The sequence below is a fragment of the Microcaecilia unicolor genome, chromosome 9 (assembly GCF_901765095.1).
Source record: "Microcaecilia unicolor chromosome 9, aMicUni1.1, whole genome shotgun sequence".
NCBI classification, from domain to species: Eukaryota; Metazoa; Chordata; class Amphibia; order Gymnophiona; family Siphonopidae; genus Microcaecilia; species Microcaecilia unicolor.
In genome coordinates, this window is record NC_044039.1 from 226,377,006 (window position 1) to 226,397,696 (window position 20,691).

The 20,691-nt window shown below is 44.7% G+C and overlaps 1 protein-coding gene across 1 annotated transcript in view; it reads right to left on the bottom strand.

Annotated features, from left to right (window-relative positions):
* The window catches only part of VSX2 (visual system homeobox 2), a 69,701-nt gene extending 60,828 nt beyond the window's left edge, over positions 1-8,873 (bottom strand). Inside the window, exons 1-2 of the mRNA XM_030213734.1 lie at positions 8,573-8,873; positions 7,488-7,569 (exon numbers count right to left, since the gene is read on the bottom strand). Coding sequence (XP_030069594.1) covers positions 7,488-7,569; positions 8,573-8,873 — 383 coding nt within the window. The remainder of the gene's footprint in view (positions 1-7,487; positions 7,570-8,572) is intronic.
* Between the last annotated feature and the right edge of the window lie 11,818 nt (positions 8,874-20,691).

The window sequence follows — 20,691 nt, forward strand, 5'->3', positions numbered from 1 at the left end:
AAAGTAATAAATTTTATTTATTTGTTGTATTATACCCCGCTCTTTCCCGCTCGGTAGCAGGCTCAGTGCGGCTTACATAGTACGGAATTACATAGTATCACAGAAAGAACACAGCTAGTAGAGGTATGATGTGGTTGTTAGGAAATAGGTTGAGATAGGTGAAATGGGCAGGGGATGTAGGGGTAGGAGTGGTGTAGAGTGGGTTCATAGGTTAAGTCTGGTCATTTGGGTAGGCTTGTTTGAAGAGGTAAGTTTTTAGCAACTTCCGGAAGGGTAGATGGTCGCTAACTGTTCGAATGGGTCTTGGTAAGGCATTCCAGAGTTGGCTGCCTATAACGGAGAAGTTGGATGCATAGTATGTTTTGTACTTGAGACCTTTGCAGTTGGGAAGGTATAGATTGAGATATGTTCGAGAGGATTTTGATCCATTTCTAGCTGGTAGGTCAGTCATGTAGCTTGGAGATTCTCCATAGATAATCTTGTGAATCAGTGATTGGACTTTGACGTTTAGTCGTTCATTGACAGGGGGCCAATGGAGTTTTTCACAAAGAGGTGTTGCGCTTTCAAATCGTGATTTACCAAAAATGAGTCTGACTGCCGTGTTCTGGGTGGTCTGGAGTTTTTTCAGGATTTGGGCCTTACAGCCAATGAAAATGCTGTTGCAGTAGCCAGCGTGGGTAAGTACAGTGGATTGTACCAAATTGCGGAAAGTTTTTAGGGTGAGATATGGTTTTACTCATTTCAGCACCCACATCATGTTGAACATAAAGACAAAAACTGTCATAGGAAACTCAGAATAGCTGTTTCCAAAAGTTGTCTTAACAAGGCCCATAAGCAGCTAAATTAAGCCAACCTGTGTTCAGTCACCATAGCTGAGCTCATTCAAACACTCCTGGGTCAAGGATCAAACTGTGGTATGAAGTAAACCTGATGCAAAGCTCTAACTATGCCAAACACGAACTGCCGAAAAACTTTGGATAAAATTATTGAAAGACACAGATTGGAGGATAAAAGCATTTCAGAACGTTGGAATAGCCATTGGGGCATGGTGAGGTTCATCACTGTAAAGTGGAAACAGTTGGCATCACCAAGACATTGACTTCATCCCTCCAAGGTCAGCAGCTGTGGATGAAGGAAAGTGCTGGGCAGTGGTGCAAGGTGACATTGCTGGGGATTCAGTAGATGTTGTCCGCAGCATAACGCCTCCTGTCCCTCAAAATCAAGAGAGGCTCAGTGACCCCAAGATGACCACCACCTTCTCCCACCCACTGAAAGGAGTTTGTTGGCCCCATTATAATGCCTTCTACCCCCAAACACAACAAAAGTAGTTCAGCAGCCCCAATATCACACCCCTGGGCCCCCCAAAAGTAACAATATACCACATCTTTCTCTTCTACAAGCATCTTCTCAATTCTCTTTGTCCTCTATATACTGTCCCAACTGTTCCTCCCTCACTCTCATCCCTTGCTCTGTGTCCCACCCCTTCAACCTGCACTCCCCTGTCTCTGATCCTCCTTTCTCTTCTCATCATACCCCAAACCCTTCTCTCGACCCCTACCTTCTTTCTTCCCCACATGTCCCCCATGCTCCCCTCTCTGTTTTCTCTTTTGTCCCCTCTGCTCTCTTTTTATGGCCCACATTGGCTTTACACAAAATCTTGGCCACTCAGTGACACTATAATATCATGTGGTTTAGGTTAAGTTTGTTGGTTGATGTCCATTTGCATGATACGAGCATTGTGAAGTGATGCTATCAAAGGCATTCTTATAATCGGTCCTTGCTATACTGAGATTTAGTGCTGGCCAGAATGGCTTTATTCAACATTAACTGATCCTTAGTCCTGGCTTTGTGGATACTGTGGAGACTGTTTTAAGGTTGTCGGAACTTATTTGGAAAGCAGAAAAGAAAATATCAGGTGAAAGGAAAGTGACCCTGCCCGGGTATCATATGAACATAAGAATAGCCATACTGGGTTGGACCAATGGTCCATCTAGCCCAGTATCCTGCTTCCAGCAATGGCCAATCCAGGTCACATGTACCTGTCAGAAACCCAATTAGTAGCAATATTCATGGTTACCAATCCCAGGGCAAGCAATGGCTTTCCCCATGCCCATCTCAACAACAGACTATATAGGTACTTGTGACCTGGATTGGCTACGGTTGGAAGCAGGATACTGGGCTAGATAAACCATTGGTCTGACCCAGTATGGCTATTATGTTCTTACAGGGTTGTGGTGGTGAGGATTAGCAGCTGGCTACAAGACATCACAAAATGTGGCAGACACAGGTTGTATGTAAAAATCAAGCACTTTATGTACACAAGGGAAATAATCAGCCCTGTTTCCTCACAGATTTGGTAAGTCTTATCAAGAACAGTCCCGGTTTCAGCAGCATGTCCCAGACATAGCTCCAGCAGCGAAGGGATAAATGGCCGGCCTACCTTGGTAATCGTCAGTTACCTCACATACAATCCCTGGGGGCATAGACTTGAGGCTTGTTATAATACGAGTTGCAAGCTTCTGAGCCAGGGCCACTCCCCTGAGGTATTGCAGCCAAGCCAGAAAACACAAGAGGATCCTCACTTGGACCTCCCCATGCTGTTCTGCCAGAGGGCTTTTAACATCTGCTCTCCGCTTGAGCCCCGCCCTCCTGACCAGACAGGCTAACCTACCTATTCCCTGCTATAAGGTAGCTCCATTCCAACCTCAGTGAGGGAGTATCCTTAAGGAAACCCTGCCTTGTTCCACCCACTCCCTCCCTCACAGGGACACAATCTTCAGATCTGAACAGAAATATAATAGCACATGGATACATTTTAAACCCAAAATAATTGTATTTTAAACTGTTGGTTTGTTTGAATTTTATTAAATAAAAATCATTATTAAGAGTCAAAATCTAAACTTTGTTTTCTGGATGGAGAATGGGTAGAGCACAGGGGCTGGAGAAGGGATCATAAAGTCCAGCAGCAGGCTGTGCCTTCCTCAGCTTTGCAGAGGCTTGGAACCCCCTGTTACCCCTCACCCCCAGCTCTGGTTAGAGCACAGTTCATGGAGAAATCTCTCTTATCTCTCAGAACTACGAGGCGTATATTTAAAATGATTTTATCAGTGAACTTTGGAATTAACTGCATAAATCATGAGGGCTGAAGTGCCAATGTATAACCTGATGCCAGACAAAAGGATCAGATGTGTTCCAGGGGTCATGCGGTTAAGTTTTTCCTGTTTAGACTAGTGATTAGAGCACCAGGCTGACAATCAGAGAAGCCCAGTTCAAATCCCACTGCTGCTCCTTGGGCAAGTCAATCAACCCTCCATTGCCTCAGGTACAAAATTAGATTGTGAACCCTCTAGGGACAGGGAAATACCTACTATATCTGAATGTAATTTGCCTTGAGCTACTACTGAAAAAAGCCCCTAAAATAATAAATGAAAATAAATAAGTAAATCCCCCAGTGGAGAGAGCATAGTAATATAGGAGATGACGGCAGATAAAGACCTGTACGGTCCATCCAGTCTGCCTGACAAAATACACTCATAGCATAAAGTATGATGTAATACTTGATTTCGGCCACGCTGAATATCAACCTCTCTGAAGTCAATTTTACATCCAGTGGCCACTGCACAGAGTTAAAGGGAAATCATAGCTATTTAACAGCGTGTGGAGTTTAAATCGTGCCACTGAAACTCCAAGGATAAAGGGAAACACAGATATTTAATATCTGCTTGGTTAATCTGTCCATTCAGCTTCTGAATATTGCTGGAGAAGATGGTCTTTGTCCAGTTACAGGAATGAGTGTTTTACACTCTGGCAGTCTGGGTTCAGGCAGTGTCATAGCATTGAAAGAGCATCCATGACTTTAAATGACACTTTTTCAGCTCCTTTACATCTTCTAATGATTTTGTCATTGTTCTTCCTTGACCTCAGTGTGGGATTTCACACATTAGATAATGTCACGTTATTGCATGGGTTAACTGCTATAGAGACAGGTTCAAGGCGCTGACCTAGATGGGATAATTTTTTGACAGATAGGGCCGAGTGTGTTATCATCCACTGGCTGATTTCCTTTCCCTTTCTTGTTCCACACTTAGGTAGAATCTATCATTACAAATTATTATAATGTCCGCTTTTCTCACTTGGGGAAATTGTCTTCCTGTTTGCAGCTATTAAAAAATGGACAACGAAGAGCACATTAATTTACAATTCTCATAAAACAGAAGTTTTGTGACTTTGTTGTGAAACCCCTTAGGCGGTTTGGGTCGATGCCTGGCTAGACACATTGAGTGTTCTTTCACAGAGATTTGACTTTTGAAACTCCTATTTCCAATGTTGTGAGGCTGCTTTTACCACCTCTTTAATTCAGCAAAATTCATCCATTTTTTTTAATGATCGGGATTTGAGCATTATTCTGGGCTGTTCACTGCCTTTAGAGCAAGATTCATTCATCCTGGCTTCTCTTCATTGCTTTCCAAAAGAAAACAGCTACTTACAGTCTTTAAGGCTTTCTGACAACTAGAGAGAAGAGACCTTCCCCCTAATTTGCGTGCGCAACTTCATTGAACAAGCTAATTATGCCAATTGGCTTTTTAGTGAGCAATTATTGGCACAAATTAGATTTTATTGGAACTTATGCACATAAATTTAGGTGCAGGGTCTGCGTCTATTTATGCATGAGGGAAAAAAGGGGTGCAAAAATGGGAGGGTCCTGGACGGAACGGGGCCGTTCCCAACACTTACATGCATCGTATGTGTTTTCACACGTTTCTAGTCCTTCCAGCAGGTGACCCTTGAGATTTGCAGAGCACAGGATCACGGTTGTCCTCATGATTGTGGATTAAGCTGCCAGATCATCTGTCAACTTCTAAAATCCTATTTATTCCACTCTGTGCAGGTTTTAAAAAAAAAGAGGACTTCTCAGTGGAAAGATCTTGCTGTCTTGTTAGTTTTGTAATGTAATCGCTGAATGTTGACCATGGATTTGTAGTGTCACGTGCTTGGCTTATTAGGATTTATTTACTGCCTCTTTGAAGGAATTCACTCAAGGTGGTGTACAGTAAACACAATCATTCTGTTTGTGCTGTATTTTATAATTGTGGGGGGGGGGGGGGGGGGATACAAAGGAGAAGGGGTTGAAGTGCAGATGTGGGGCAGCTTGAGCTGTAAGATCAGATGCTCCTTTAAAGGGAAGACAAGGACAGAAAGATCAGCTGCAGGTTGGGGGCAGGGAAAGCAGCAGAAGATGAGATGGAGACTGGGTTTAAAGGGAGAAGCTTAGATGATTACTATCGATTTGCTTCGATACCACAAGTTGAAGAATGCATTATGTTTGCAGAGGGTTTTTTGTGGCTCTTTGCCTCCCTCCTGCAAATTTATTTTGGTCATCATTTGGGGTCAAAGACGGAACTGTTGCTGTACACAACATGCCTTTATCTTGTTGGGCAGACTGGATGGACCGTACAAGTCTTCCTCTGCTGTCATCTACTCATGATTAGCCAGGAAGAGTCCAGGTGTTGGCTGTGGCATAATTTAGTCACGCTTTTTATACCTCTTTAATTGATGCTACTTTGGGAAGCTGCTCATTTTCACACCGCTTAATAGTTCCTCCTGTCCCCTTTTCCATAAACCAGAGATCCCCCCTCCCCCCCAAGGTTCCTAAAGGCAGGAGCCATACACCAGAACTCTCTGTCTGTGGGCTGTGGACTCTGCCTGTGTGGCTACCTCAGCTGAACTGGGTGCAGAAGTGCTCCAGCTGTAGCCACAAGGATAAGTTCAAAGTTTCAGCCCAGGCATCGGGAGACTTGCATAAAACCAGGAACATTGCATGGGAGAAGCAGGATTTGAAGCCTGGTTTCTGACTAGACCACATCAGCCCCCAACTAATCCATAGGACATAATTATACCCCCCCCCCCTCCTCCAGCACTTCCTCTAAATACTTGTCTAATTTATTTTTGAATTAATTTTGCCTTGTAGCTGGTCAAATGTTCCCTAATTGAGGTGATGAAATCTACTGCCCGGTGCTCTGAAAGGAGATCTCTTTGCATTGTCTGATCAGCACTTGTTTGATTAAGATGTAATTCAGGTTCTGGGCCAGGGTTCCTGAAAGCCAGAAGCAGAGGCGGTTCGGGACCAGCACCCTCATATCATCCCCTCTAGTGGAAGGGAAATAGGCCCAGTTTGCAAAATCTTTGCACCTAACCAGTCCCAGGTGGGAAACTTCTTACCACAGCTAAAGGTGAGGTAAGTTTCGTTTTTACCTCCCTTTCACGGGCTTCAAATTTAGAAACATTCCCAGTGCATAATAGGGCACCACAGAGCAAAAGTTGGAACTAGCAAAATTATTGTTTTGGTTTTTTTTAGCCTTTTTGCGCTGTATTTCCAAACCTAGACCCCCATTTTGGCAACGATATTACATAATTTTTTTTGGATACAGGAGGGGGTAAAATTCCCTGAGCAGAGCCGAGCTCTCAAATCCAGACAAAATATAGGGAAATTTTCTGCTCTGTCAGGTCACTTATTAAAACAAACAAACAGTGAAAATGTTACTCACATCACTGGATGGAGCAATTCAAGAAATCACCCAAGCGGTGCTGTTCCATTTTGGCCAGGATTATTAGTCGACCACATTCGGAATATTTAAGTGCTTGATAAACGACATTTCTCAGGACAGTAAATTATTTCTGAAAAGCAACACTGTATATTTCAGCCAAAAATGTCCTTCCCGACTTGCAAATTCGTCAAACGCATTTATTGATTAGAAAAAGCCAGTCACAGGAATATTCGTTAGCCCCTGATTTTTAACGTTCCTTGAACAAGTCTTCATCCCTTTTCAGATAATCAAAGCTTCTTTCCAAAACTATTAATTTTGAGGATTTTAAGAAATGTTTTCATAAAACGCAACTGAATTTTCTAACCCTGTCGAAACCTGAGTGCAAATACATTGAAAAGACCTAACACAGATCTCCCAAATTCAAAGCTGCGACGATTTATAAAACCTCCATTTCTAATCCCCAAAAACCAATATTCAGAAAAGATGCGGAATTATAAATAAAATTCGTATTTTTTTTTCAGAAAAGATAATGTTGCAAAATGAAATTGGACGGAAACAGCCCAGAGAAACTCCTAAGACTTTTTACTTTTATTATATACGAGATTAAACACCGGATTTTAGCACCCCCCCCCCATAAAAAAAAATTAAACAGCAATCAATTCCATGCAGCAGATATTATAATTGCAAAGAAAACCTCGGATCTGCAAGAGAAAAGAGTAAATCAAATCGGAGACTCCCGCCCCAGCTCAGGGCACCAGTTTCAACGATTTGAAGATTTACAAGGACTTTTCGTTTCATTAATCCCCACTGATGATATTTAAACGATGACGGAAGCAGTTCAGGTGGCGGGAGGGGAGATGAATCTGGGTTTAAATGGAACGAATAATTCGGGTTGGAAACGAGATGAAAGGGTTCAGGGTGGTGGAAAGAGCCGTTCGTTACCTGTGTCGCCTCTTCTTTCGTTTCTTGCTTTGACTTAAAGATTTGGATATTTTTCGGTCAATGGAAGAAACATCCTCGGAGTCTGGAAGAAGGGAAAGAGGTGGACGGTGAAAAAGAGGACAGATTCCCCTCCACAAGTTCACATTTAAGCCCCTCATTCTCCCCCTAGAACCCCAGGAATCGCATTTTCCCAAACAATATTTAATTGCTATTTTGCCATTTTCCTGCTTATAATTTATTTTGCTCCAAGGTCAAGGTAAGATCCTCAGTTTTTCTCTTCCCTGAATATTTATTTCATCTTTGCTTTGTAGCCACCTCTAGTTTATTTCCAGATTCCTTTAGTTACAATCTTACTATTAAATGGTAGCTTCAGCATTGTCTGGCTTTTGATATAAATTTTCTTGTTGTTTTCATGTTGTTTTTCGCATTTGGTTCTCTTCCTTATAATTTTTTAAACCATAAAATAAAGCTAATTTTTCAGAAAATGTCTCCAAGAATGTTGTCTTGCGTCATAATTTTTTTGTTCATATATTTAGGACATTTGACTGCAGATTTTAAAATAAAAGCCACAACCAATACAAGAACCTTTTCAAACTCTAACGAAAAAAACAAAAAAAAAAAATACTGAATTTTCTAAATCTGTATCGGGGAAAAAAACATAAAACAAATCGGGATTTCTTTACATCCCCCAAATCGGAAGATGAGGGGAAAAATCTAATTTTGGAGCAATTCTCCTGTTTCTTACTCAATTTTGAACAAACCCTCGCAGATTTGGGAAGAGAGGAATGGGTGCAGGGAAGGTTTCACTTCACATCCTACCCGAGCCAAAAAACCTTTTCACCCCCCGAAAAGAGAGTCTGCTTTTGAAGACCTAGTACAGTCAACATTTGAACGAACGACTAAAATAGGTTAAGCAGACTTTTCAGACGCCATATTCAAACGTATTCTTCGTTTGCGCCCGATTTTCTTTCCCTTTTACTGCCGCAGTTGGCTTCCTTTATTTACAAATCCAGATTGGGAACCGGTGAGTGATTTCTTAAAAGCTGGAGCTCAGTCAGCCTAAGCCCAGAACCCACTGGCCTTACCTGAGCTGGCCGTCTGGCTGCAGTCGGCTCGACCCAGGGGCTGCAGGTGCAGGGTGGGGGGCTCAGTCAGCACCTCCAGGAAGCCCGGCTGCCGGTAGAAGCCCGGGAGGAGCCCCATGCCCACCCCCGCGGGGCTGAGGAGCGCAGTGCCCGGGGGCAGGGGTTGCAGTCCTGCCCGGGGCTTGCAGGGCGGCTCCTTGTTCAAGCCCAGGATCTCTTGGATGCCGAAGCCGGTGCAGCGGGGTGGGTTGGGGGGGCTGCTCCTGGCAGGGTCTCCCGGGGCTCCCTCTCTGCCCGGCATTGTTGGGAAGACTGTAGCCGCCGGCACTCTCCAGAGCCCTTATATCCTGCAAGAGGGGTCAGAGCCGGCAGCCAATCAGAGGAGAAATGCCAAAAATCCAGGGGGGGGGGGGAAGGGGAGAGCCAAGAGGAAGTCGGGGGCTAGAAATCCGGAGCAAAGGGGAGCAGGGGCTATACCCCTAAAAAAAGAGGGAGAAAGCCAGGAGTGACTCCAGTGAGAAGGAGAGAAAATGATGCCCAGCTCAATGTCATTCTTCATTAGCCAATCCTGCAAAAATGTATCTGATATATCAACCCCAAGAGAGCAATTTCCAAAAGCCACTTACCTGGATCAATGGGCTATTTTGAGAAATTCCCACTCTCCCTGTTTCTAACAGACCTGATGTTGGTTCTTTACCCAAGTTAATGAGCTATTTTTAGAAACTCCCACTCTCCCTGTGTCTAAACTCTTTTGAATTTTGAGACACACATTGGAAGTAGACAGAACTAGATCCTAGGAAGGGCTAATATGACAAATTTCAGATATCTAATTAGATGCCAAGAAGTTAACAAATTAAATGCTCTTCTTTCCATAGGGTGACTGAGTGTAAACTGCAGGGTCCCTGTTTACTAAAGCTACGCTAAAGGTACCATATACTCCTATGGCTGGGTCTAGCTTTTAGCACACACTAAAAACACTAGCGCACCTTAAGAAACAGGGCTCATAATTCAGAACTGGATCGTGGAAAATCAGGCAGGCTTGGTGTTTATTACAGAAACCTGTTAACGAGTATGGATGATCCTATCATTAATGATTTTGGCCAGCAGGATACAAGACCCTGCATGTTTCTGGAAAAGAGCCTTGGCGTTGACATATAAAAGCTTTTGAGGTTTTTAAGTTATACTACAAGATGTGGTTACCACTTCTAATGTCTTATGAAGTGAGGGATGATTCACTTTCTGACATATTGAATTGAATTTTAATATAACACCCTCTGAGATCTTAGAAAGAAGCAAAACCTTTTCATTACACATTGGTACTCATTTTCAAAGCAGATGGATGACTTAAAATGACTACAAAACAACGAGAGGTCCATCTGTTAAAAACATCAAATCCTGATTTTTTAGGAAAATCAGAATTTGGTTCTTTCACACTGCAGTTCATCCAAATAGGAAGGGGGCCTATTATGGGTTTGTTTTGGGTGGGACTAAGGAGAGCCCAAGGTAGGACATCCAACAGGGCTTTTCAAATGTCTAGAAAGAAGAAGGTTTCTATCTGGACCTGTTTTTAAGTCACATCCAAGTTATAAAAAGTTGCATTGAGTAGCTGAGCACTGGAGGGATTAAAGCAGGACGCCTCCTTAATCCTTTTCACTCTCCCCTGAAAGTGAAACTGGAAAGGAAAAGCAGGCTGTATGGCAGGTGCAAGGTGTTATATCCTGTTCTGATGAAAGTATAAAGTACTGCCATGACACCTGCGAGCCGGGATGCTATTGCAGTGGTGGACATTCAGCTCCTGGAGGGATCACAGTTGTAGTTATAGTGGGGTTTGAAGCTGTGTCCCTTGCTTTACAGGCTCACTGCCCTAACCACTAGGCCATTCCTTTGTTCTGTAGGGACGGTAAGGCCATATTTTTTGAAAATGATGCCAGACAAACATTTGCGTCCCTGGTATTTTGTTGTTCAAAAGTTGGACTATTCATTTTGGAGGTTTTCAGTGCAAACACATCCATCTGACAGCCGTAACTGAACAGGGAATGTAGATGTTTTTCCTGGTTGATTATGGCTGTGGGATGACCGAGGTTTTCTGGACATTATGAGTAGGATGTTGGGGGGGGGGGGGGGGGTGGATATATATATTTTTTGAAAATGCCCCTCCACGTCAGGCTGTACAAACTGCTTAAGCTTAGGGGATATAAGTTTACATGTAGAAGACAGCCATGGTGTAAATGTAAGACTTTCAGGGTTTTTGTTTTAATACCTCTTGGTTTAACTTTTACACAATCACTATCAATTCTTGCCAAAGTCATCAGCTGGATCTACTGCTGTTTATAACTAATTTAGGGCCCCTTTTACTAGTGGATTTGGCACTAACGATTTGCACAATTAATACAATGGAGGTCTTAGTGTTTAACGCAGACTCATTTTTCCCATGTGCTAAATCCATTAACATACCTTAGTAAAAGGGGATCTTACAAAGGTGCCTAAGGACCTACGTGCATCCAGCTTGCACCAAATCAGTATTGCTGCCTGGCTACCACGTGCCCCGAGTGGTAATTCTGAATTTGATGTTCGCTGAAAAATGCGCGGTAGAAATATTTTCCATTTTCTACCACGTGGCACTTATTGCTAAGTCTCAGGCCGAAAACGGACATGCACTGGTTTTTATTTTGTTGCACATCCATTTTCCGGTCCCTAAAAAAGGCCCTTTTTCCAGGACATGGCAAAAAGTGGCATGTGGCAGTGCGAGTGTATCTTTTGGGCAAGCGCTGGGCCAGTTTTTGCCATGGCTTAGTAAAAGGGTCCCTTTGATAGTAAACAAATCCAGGACTCTAAATGGACAGAAATAATCTGGTCCGATCATTTTTTCTTGGAGTTTACAATTTACTGGAAGATCAATAACTGAACTAAACCCTTCCGAGGACAATGTACATTTTCAGGAAAAATTGATGTGACATCTTATTGGGTTCTAACCTAGATTTTAATTTGATTGACCCCATGCAAATGCTGAATAATTAGAATGCAATTCATCAACAAATTTTAGGTGATATACGTACCTTTAATAACCAAAGTAAAATCGAATCATAAAAGTATCCCATGATTTTCCGAAGATCCTTATGTACTAAAAAGAGAATGTAAATGATTGGACAAAACATGGAATAAAATCTGGAAAGATGCCATTTTAAAATACAAGATTCTGATAAGGAATTGTAAGAGAGACGATTGTTCCAAACTGGTAGGAAAGGTCAAAATAGATTTAAAAAAACTATTTCATGTGGTTAATACTATGGATAATTCATTTGAGAAAATAGTCTCTAATAGTCGTCCACCTAGTGCAAATGAAATGGGGAAATTCTTCAAGGAGAAAGTAGAGGTAACAAGGTGGTCGGGATAGCAAAACTGAATTAAATAATCCAGCATATGGACAATGGGATGATTTCATGAACATTCAGAAAGAGGAGGTTGTTAATTTGATAAAGAGATTTACCTCCACTCATTGTACTTTAGACATACAGTGGTGGAAATAAGTATTTGATCCCTTGCTGATTTTGTAAGTTTGCCCACTGACAAAGACATGAGCAGCCCATAATTGAAGGGTAGGTTATTGGTAACAGTGAGAGATAGCACATCACAAATTAAATCCGGAAAATCACATTGTGGAAAGTATATGAATTTATTTGCATTCTGCAGAGGGAAATAAGTATTTAATCCCTCTGGCAAACAAGACCTAATACTTGGTGGCAAAACCCTTGTTGGCAAGCACAGCGGTCAGACGTCTTCTGTAGTTGATGATGAGGTTTGCACACATGTCAGGAGGAATTTTGGTCCACTCCTCTTTGCAGATCATCTCTAAATCATTAAGAGTTCTGGGCTGTCGCTTGGCAACTCGCAGCTTCAGCTCCCTCCATAAGTTTTCAATGGGATTAAGGTCTGGTGACTGGCTAGGCCACTCCATGACCCTAATGTGCTTCTTCCTGAGCCACTCCTTTGTTGCCTTGGCTGTATGTTTTGGGTCATTGTCGTGCTGGAAGACCCAGCCACGACCCATTTTAAGGCCCTGGCGGAGGGAAGGAGGTTGTCACTCAGAATTGTACGGTACATGGCCCCATCCATTCTCCCATTGATGCGGTGAAGTAGTCCTGTGCCCTTAGCAGAGAAACACCCCCAAAACATAACATTTCCACCTCCATGCTTGACAGTGGGGACGGTGTTCTTTGGGTCATAGGCAGCATTTCTTTTCCTCCAAACATGGCGAGTTGAGTTCATGCCAAAGAGCTCAATTTTTGTCTCATCTGACCACAGCACCTTCTCCCAATCACTCTCGGCATCATCCAGGTGTTCACTGGCAAACTTCAGACGGGCCGTCACATGTGCCTTCCGGAGCAGGGGGACCTTGCGGGCACTGCAGGATTGCAATCCGTTATGTCGTAATGTGTTACCAATGGTTTTCGTGGTGACAGTGGTCCCAGCTGCCTTGAGATCATTGACAAGTTCCCCCCTTGTAGTTGTAGGCTGATTTCTAACCTTCCTCATGATCAAGGATACCCCACGAGGTGAGATTTTGCGTGGAGCCCCAGATCTTTGTCGATTGACAGTCATTTTGTACTTCTTCCATTTTCTTACTATGGCACCAACAGTTGTCTCCTTCTCGCCCAGCGTCTTACTGATGGTTTTGTAGCCCATTCCAGCCTTGTGCAGGTGTATGATCTTGTCCCTGACATCCTTAGACAGCTCCTTGCTCTTGGCCATTTTGTAGAGGTTAGAGTCTGACTGATTCACTGAGTCTGTGGACAGGTGTCTTTCATACAGGTGACCATTGCCGACAGCTGTCTGTCATGCAGGTAACGAGTTGATTTGGAGCATCTACCTGGTCTGTAGGGGCCAGATCTTTTACTGGTTGGTGGGGGATCAAATACTTATTTCCCTCTGCAGAATGCAAATAAATTCATATACTTTCCACAATGTGATTTTCCGGATTTAATTTGTGATGTGCTATCTCTCACTGTTACCAATAACCTACCCTTCAATTATGGGCTGCTCATGTCTTTGTCAGTGGGCAAACTTACAAAATCAGCAAGGGATCAAATACTTATTTCCACCACTGTATCTCCTACTTTTTTACTGAAACCACCCCCAATCACTAGAACTTTGGAGATGGAGAGCTTTCCTCCATTATTTCCTTCTTTCCTCCTCGAAATGCACCACTTGTTCCTCTGATCCCATCCCCACCAACTTACTTAACACCATCTCTCCTACTGTCACCCCCCCCATCTGTCATATCCTCAACCTCTCTCTCTCCACTGCAACTGTCCCTGACACCTTCAAGCATGCTGTAGTCACACCTCTCCTCAAAAAACCATCACTCGACCCTACCTGCCCCTCCAACTATCACCCCATCTCTCTCCTACCTTCCTCTCCAAAATACTTGAGCGCGTTCACAGCCGCTGTCTTGATTTTTCTCTCCTCTCATGCCATCCTCGACCCACTCCAATCCGGTTTTCGCCCTCTACACTCGACAGAAACAGCACTCTAAAGTCTGTAATGACCTGTTCCTTGCCAAATCCAGAGGCCACTACTCCATCCTCATCCTCCTCGATCTATCCGCCGCTTTTGACACTGTCAATCATGATTTACTTCTTGCCACACTATCCTCATTTGGGTTCCAGGGCTCTGTCCTCTCCTATCTCTCCCACCGCACCTTCAGAGTACATTCTCATGGATCTTCCTCCACCCCTATCCCACTATCTCCAGGGATCTGTTCTTGGACCCCTTCTCTTCTCTATCTACACCTCTTCCCTAGGCTCATTGATCTCATCTCATGGCTTCCAGTATCATCTTTACGCTGATGACACCCAGCTCTATCTCTCCACACCAGACATCACCGCAGAGACCCAGGCCAAAGTATCAGCCTGCTTATCTGACATTGCTGCCTGGATGTCCAACCGCCACCTGAAACTGAACATGGCCAAGACTGTGCTTATCGTCTTTCCACCAAATCCCACTTCTCTTCCTCCACTCTCTATCTCAGTTGATAACACCCTCATCCTGCCCGTAACCTCGGAGTCATCTTCGACTCCTCCCTCTCCTTCTCTGCGCATATCCAGCAGATAGCCAAGACCTGTCACTTCTTTCTCTTTAACATCAGCAAAATTCACCCTTTCCTCTCTGAGCACACCACCCGAACTCTCATCCACTCTCTCACTATCTCTCGCCTCGACTACTGCAACCTACTCCTCACTGGCCTCCCACTTAACCATCTATCCCCCCTTCAATCCATTCAGAACTCTGCTGTACGTCTTATATTCCGCCTGGACCGATATGCTCATATCACCCCTCTCCTCAGGTCACTTCACTGGCTCCTGATCAGATACCGCATTCAGTTCAAGCTTCTCCTTCTTACCTACAAATGCACTCAGTCTACAGCCCCTCATTACCTCTCTACCCTCATCTCCCCTTACGTTCCCACCCGAAACCTCCGCTCACAGGACAAATCCTTCCTCTCAGTACCCTTCTCCACCACCGCCAACTCCAGGCTCCGCCCTTTCTGCCTCACCTCACCCTATGCTTGGAATAAACTTCCTGAGCCCGTACGCCAAGCCCCCTACCCATCTTCAAATCTTTGCTCAAAGCCTACCTCTTCAATCTTGCTTTCGGCACCTAACCTTTATACCCATTCAAGAAATCTAGACTGCCCCAATTTGACTGACTGTACATTTGTCCTTTAGATTGTAAGCTCCTTGAGCAGGGACCGTCCTTCTATGTTAAACTGTACAGCGCTGCGTAACCCTAGTAGCGCTTTAGAAATGCTAAGTAGTAGTAGTAGTAGGGTTAGAAGCAGGAGGCAGTATGTACAAATCGCTACCGCTGCTGCTGAGTGCTGAGACGGAGGGAGGTAGATCCTGCTATCGTGGCAGCAGTAGGCAGCATCTGGGAAGCGCTGACGTGAGAGAGAGGGAGGCAGGTGCAGGAACAGAGCTCAGCCTGCTTCCACTGTAAATTTTTGGGGGGAGAAGAGGGCGGGCAGGTGGAATGGAATGGGAGGGAAGGATGGGGGCGAAGGAGAATCGCAGGACATGGATGGGAGCAGGAGGGGAGGGCAGGGGACAAAGGAGAATGGCTGCGTATGGATGGCTGGAGGGAGGGGACAGGGGAGAAAAGAGAATTGCTGGGTATGGATGGATACAGGGGGGCAGGAGCACGAACAGAATTGCTGGGTATGGATGGATAGGGGCAGGGGAGAGAAGAGAATTGCTGGGTATGGATGGATGGAGGGGGGCAGGGGAGAGAAGAGAATTGCTGGGTATGGATGGATAGAGGGGGGCAGGGGAGAGAAGAGAATTGCTGGGTATGGATGGATAGAGGGGGACAGGGAAGAGAAGAGAATTGCTGGGTATGGATGGATGGAGGGAGGCAGGGGAGAAAAGAGAATTGCTGGGTATGGATGGATAGAGGGTGAGCAGGGGAGAAAAGAGAATTGCTGGGTATGGATGGATAGAGGGGGGCAGGGGAGAGAAGAGAATTGCTGGGTATGGATGGGTAGAGGGGGGCAGGGGAGAGAAGAGAATTGCTGGGTATGGATGGATAGAGGGGGACAGGGAAGAGAAGAGAATTGCTTGGTATAGATGGAAGGGGCAGGGGAGAAAAGAGAATTGCTGGGTATGGATGGATAGAGGGGAAGCAGGGGAGAAAAGAGAATTGCTGGGTATGGATGGATAGAGGGGGAGCAGGGGAGAAAAGAGAATTGCTGGGTATGGATGGATAGAGGGGGAGCAGGGGAGAAAAGAGAATTGCTGGGTATGGATGGATAGAGGGGGGCAGGGGAGAGAAAAGAATTGCTGGGTGTGGATGGATAGAGGGGGCAGGGGAGAAGAGAATTGCTGGGTATGGATGGATGGAGGGGACAGGGGAGAGAAACGAATTGCTGGGTATGGATGGATAGAGGGGGGCAGGGGAGAGAAGAGAATTGCTGGGTATGGATGGAGGGGAGGGGAGAGGAGAGTTGCTGGACATGGGTAGATGGAGGGGAGGAAAGAGGAGAGGAGGGTTGCTGGACATGGATGGAGGAGAGGGAAGGGAGAGAGAAGAAATGCTGGACATGGATGAAGGAGATGGAAGAGTGAGGAAGGAGATGAGATGAGATGAGCCCCCTCCCTACCCGTCTTCAAATCCTTGCTTAAAGCTCACCTCTTCAATGCTGCATTCGGAACCTAACCTTTCGAACATATAGGTTGCCCCAATCTGTCTGACCTATCAGATTAACTGTACATTTGTCTTTTAGATTGTAAGCTCTTCGAGCAGGGACTGTCTTTCCATGTTAAGTTGTACAACGCTGCGTAACCCTAGTAGCGCTTTAGAAATGTTAAGTAGTAGTAGTAGTAAGTAGTAAAAGGAAGAGAGGAGAAAAACTGCACATGGATGACGAAAATAGGCAGAAGCTGGATCCACTGGACAGTCAAGTCTGCGAAGGACCCAGCTTTTATTTACGGATATAGAGCAAGAAATGAAGAAGAAAGGCAGAAAGTAAAGAAATAAATAGTAACATAGTAGATGACGGCAGAAAAAGACCTGAGGAAAGGGGGAGTAGGAGGAGTAGGCGACGTAGATAGGAACAATCTCTTTATTTAATTATACACTCGACTCAGGAGTCTTGTGATATATAAATATACGAATATTAAGCTCAAAGAGAATGAAAGCAAGGCTTCTGCTACAATTGTAATCCTGTTTAGCTGTAGCATCAGAAGTATAGATGTGGGGAATGATTGCATCAAGCAAATATCTTTCCTTCTCCAGCACTTCCACCAGCTTTGTCCCAAGCAGGCTGGTAGCACACCTCCCTCTACACAGTACAAACGCCTGTGGCAGAAAAAGACCTGCACGGTCCATCCAGTCTGCCCACCAAGATAACTCATATGTGCTATTTTTTGTGTATACCCTACTTTGATCTGTACTTGTCCTTTTCAAGGCACAGACCGTATAAGTCTGCCCAGCACTATCCCCGCCTCCCAACCACCAGCCTCGCCTCACACCACCGGCTCTGGCACAGACCGTATAAGTCTGCCCAGCACTATCCCTGCCTCCCAACCACCAGTCTCACTTCCCACCACCGGCTCTGGCACAGACCGTATAAGTCTGTACAGCACTATCCCCGCCTCCCAACCACCAGCCCCGCCTCCCGATCTTGACTAAGCTCCTGAGGATCCATTCCTTCTGCACAGGATTCCTTTATGCTTATCCCACGCATGTTTGAATTCCGTTACTGTTTTCATTTCCACCACCTCCCGCGGGAGAGCATATCAAGTATCCACCACTCTCTCCGTGAAAAAATACTTCCTGACAATTTTCTTGAGTCTGCCCCCCTTCAATCTCATTTCATGTCCTCTCGTTCTACTGCCTTCGCACCTCTGGAAAAGGTTAGTTTGCGGATTAATACTTTTCAAATATTTGAATGTCTGTATCATATCACCCCTGTTTCTCCTTTCTTCCAGAGTATACATGTTCAGGTCATCAAGTCTCTGCTCATACGTCTTGTAACGCAAATCCCTTACCATTCTCGTAGCTTTTCTTTGCACCACTTCAATTCTTTTTACATCCTTAGCAAGATACGGCCTCCAAAACTGAACACAATGGAGTATTGTGTTCAGTACTGGTCTCCGTATCTCAAAAAAGATATAGTAGAATTGGAAAAGGTACAGCGAAGGGCGACGAAAATGATAGTGGGGATGGGACGACTTTCCTACGAAGAGAGGCTGAGAAGGCTAGGGCTTTTCAGCTTGGAGAAGAGACGGCTGAGGGGAGATATGATAGAAGTGTATAAAATAATGAGTGGAATGGATCGGGTGGATGTGAAGCGACTGTTCACGCTATCCAAAAATACTAGGACTAGAGGGCATGAGTTGAAGCTACAGTGTGGTAAATTTAAAACGAATCGGAGAAAATTTTTCTTCACCCAACGTGTAATTAGACTCTGGAATTCGTTGCCGGAGAACGTGGTACGGGCGGTTAGCTTGACGGAGTTTAAAAAGGGGTTAGATAGATTCCTAAAGGACAAGTCCATAGACCGCTATTAAATGGACTTGGAAAAATTCCGTATTTTTAGGTATAACTTGTCTGGAATGTTTTTACGTTTGGGGAGCGTGCCAGGTGCCCTTGACCTGGATTGGCCACTGTCGGTGACAGGATGCTGGGCTAGATGGACCTTTGGTCTTTCCCAGTATGGCACTACTTATGTACTTATGTACTCCAGGTGGGGCCTCATCAACGACTTATACAGGGGCATCAACACCCCCTTTCTTCTGCTGGTCACACCTCCCTCTATACAGCCTAACAACCTTCTCGCTACGGCCACCGCCTTGTCACACTGTTTCGTTGCCTTCAAATCCTCAGATACTATCACCCCAAGATCCCTCTCTCCGTCTGTACCTATCAGACTCTCCCCGCCTAACACATACGTCTCCCGTAGATTTCTATTCCCTAAGTGCATCACTTTGCATTTCTTCACATTGAATTTTAATTGCTAAACCTTAGACCATTCTTCTAGCTTCCTCAGATCCTTTTTCATGTTTTCCACTCCCTCCCGGGTGTCCACTCTGTTACAGATCTTGGTATCATCCGCAAATAGGCAAACTTTACCTTCTAACTGTTTCGCAATGTCACTCACAAATATATTGAACAGAATCAGCCCCAGCACCGATCCCTGAGGCACTCCACTACTCACCTTTCCCTCCTCCGAGCAAATTCCATTCACCACCACCCTCTGGCATCTGTCCGTCAACCAGTTCCTAATCCAGTTCACCTCTTTGGGTCCTATCTTCAGCCCATCCAGTTTATTTAAGAGCCTCCTGTGGGGAACCGCTTCCATTACTTTTCCAATAACCGAAGTGAGGCTTACCGGCCTGTAGTTTCCAGCTTCTTCCCTATCACCACTTTTGTGAAGAGGGACCACCTCCGCCGTTCTCCAATCCCTCGGAACCTCTCCCGTCTGCAAGGATATATTAAAGAAATCTTTAAGAGGACCCGTCAAAACCTCTCTGAGCTCCCTCAATATCCTGGGGTGGATCCCATCCGGTCCCATGGCTTTGTCCACCTTTAGCTTTTCAAGTTGTTGATACACACTCTCTTCCATGAACGGTGCTCTATCCACTTCATTCTCATTTGTACTATTTCCAGTCCATCGCGGTCCTTCTCCAGGATTTTCTTCTGTGAAAACAGAACAAAAGTATCTATTTAGCAAATTTGCTTTTTCTTCATCATGGAAAGGAAGCCCTGGAAACGGAGATAAGAGGACAGATAGCAGCAGGATCAGATACTGGGCCAGCATGATCAGAAAAACAAAGTCACCAGACAACAAAGGTAGAAAAAAATCATTTTATTTTTATTATAGTGTTTGGAATATGTCCAGTTTGAGAATCAGGTGCTCAACATTAAAAGTTTATATTTATTTACTATTTATGGCATTTTATCCCACATTAAACATGAATTAGATTGGAACCTGGGATCATTTAATTTTTTTTTTTTCCTGGCGAGAGTAATGCATTGCCTCCTCCCCCCACCAGGCTCTCTCCCTGGCTATAGCCAGCTCTGCAATTTTGAGGGGAGGTGCACAGGTGGACCGGGGGGGGGGGGGGGGGGGTGACACAGAGGTGGACCGGGAAGAGAGCCTGTTGTTAAACATTTACCAGCACACCTCTGTCTACTGCCCACTCATCCAACCTGTTGGCCCACCCAAAAATTGACTTCTGGCTACGCCACTGCCTTGAAATGGGCCCTAAAATGACTGAGTGGGTTAGTAACCGGTTGAGTGGAAGGCGACAGAGGGTAGTGGTAAATGGAGCTCATTCTGAGGAAAAGGATGTTACCAGTGGTGTGCCACATGGTTTGATTCTTGTTAACATTTTTGTAAGCGATATTGCTGAAGGGCTGTCTCGAGGTTTGCCTCTTTGTAGATGATATTAAAATCTGCAACAGAGTAGACACCCTTGATGGTGTGGATAACATGAGGAAGGACTTCGCAAAGTGCCCTTATTCTATCATTATGCACATAACTAAAAGTCACGCCCCCTATCAACCCAAGGCCCTCCCATTTCTGACCCTCGCCTAAATTTACACACACAAATGTTAAT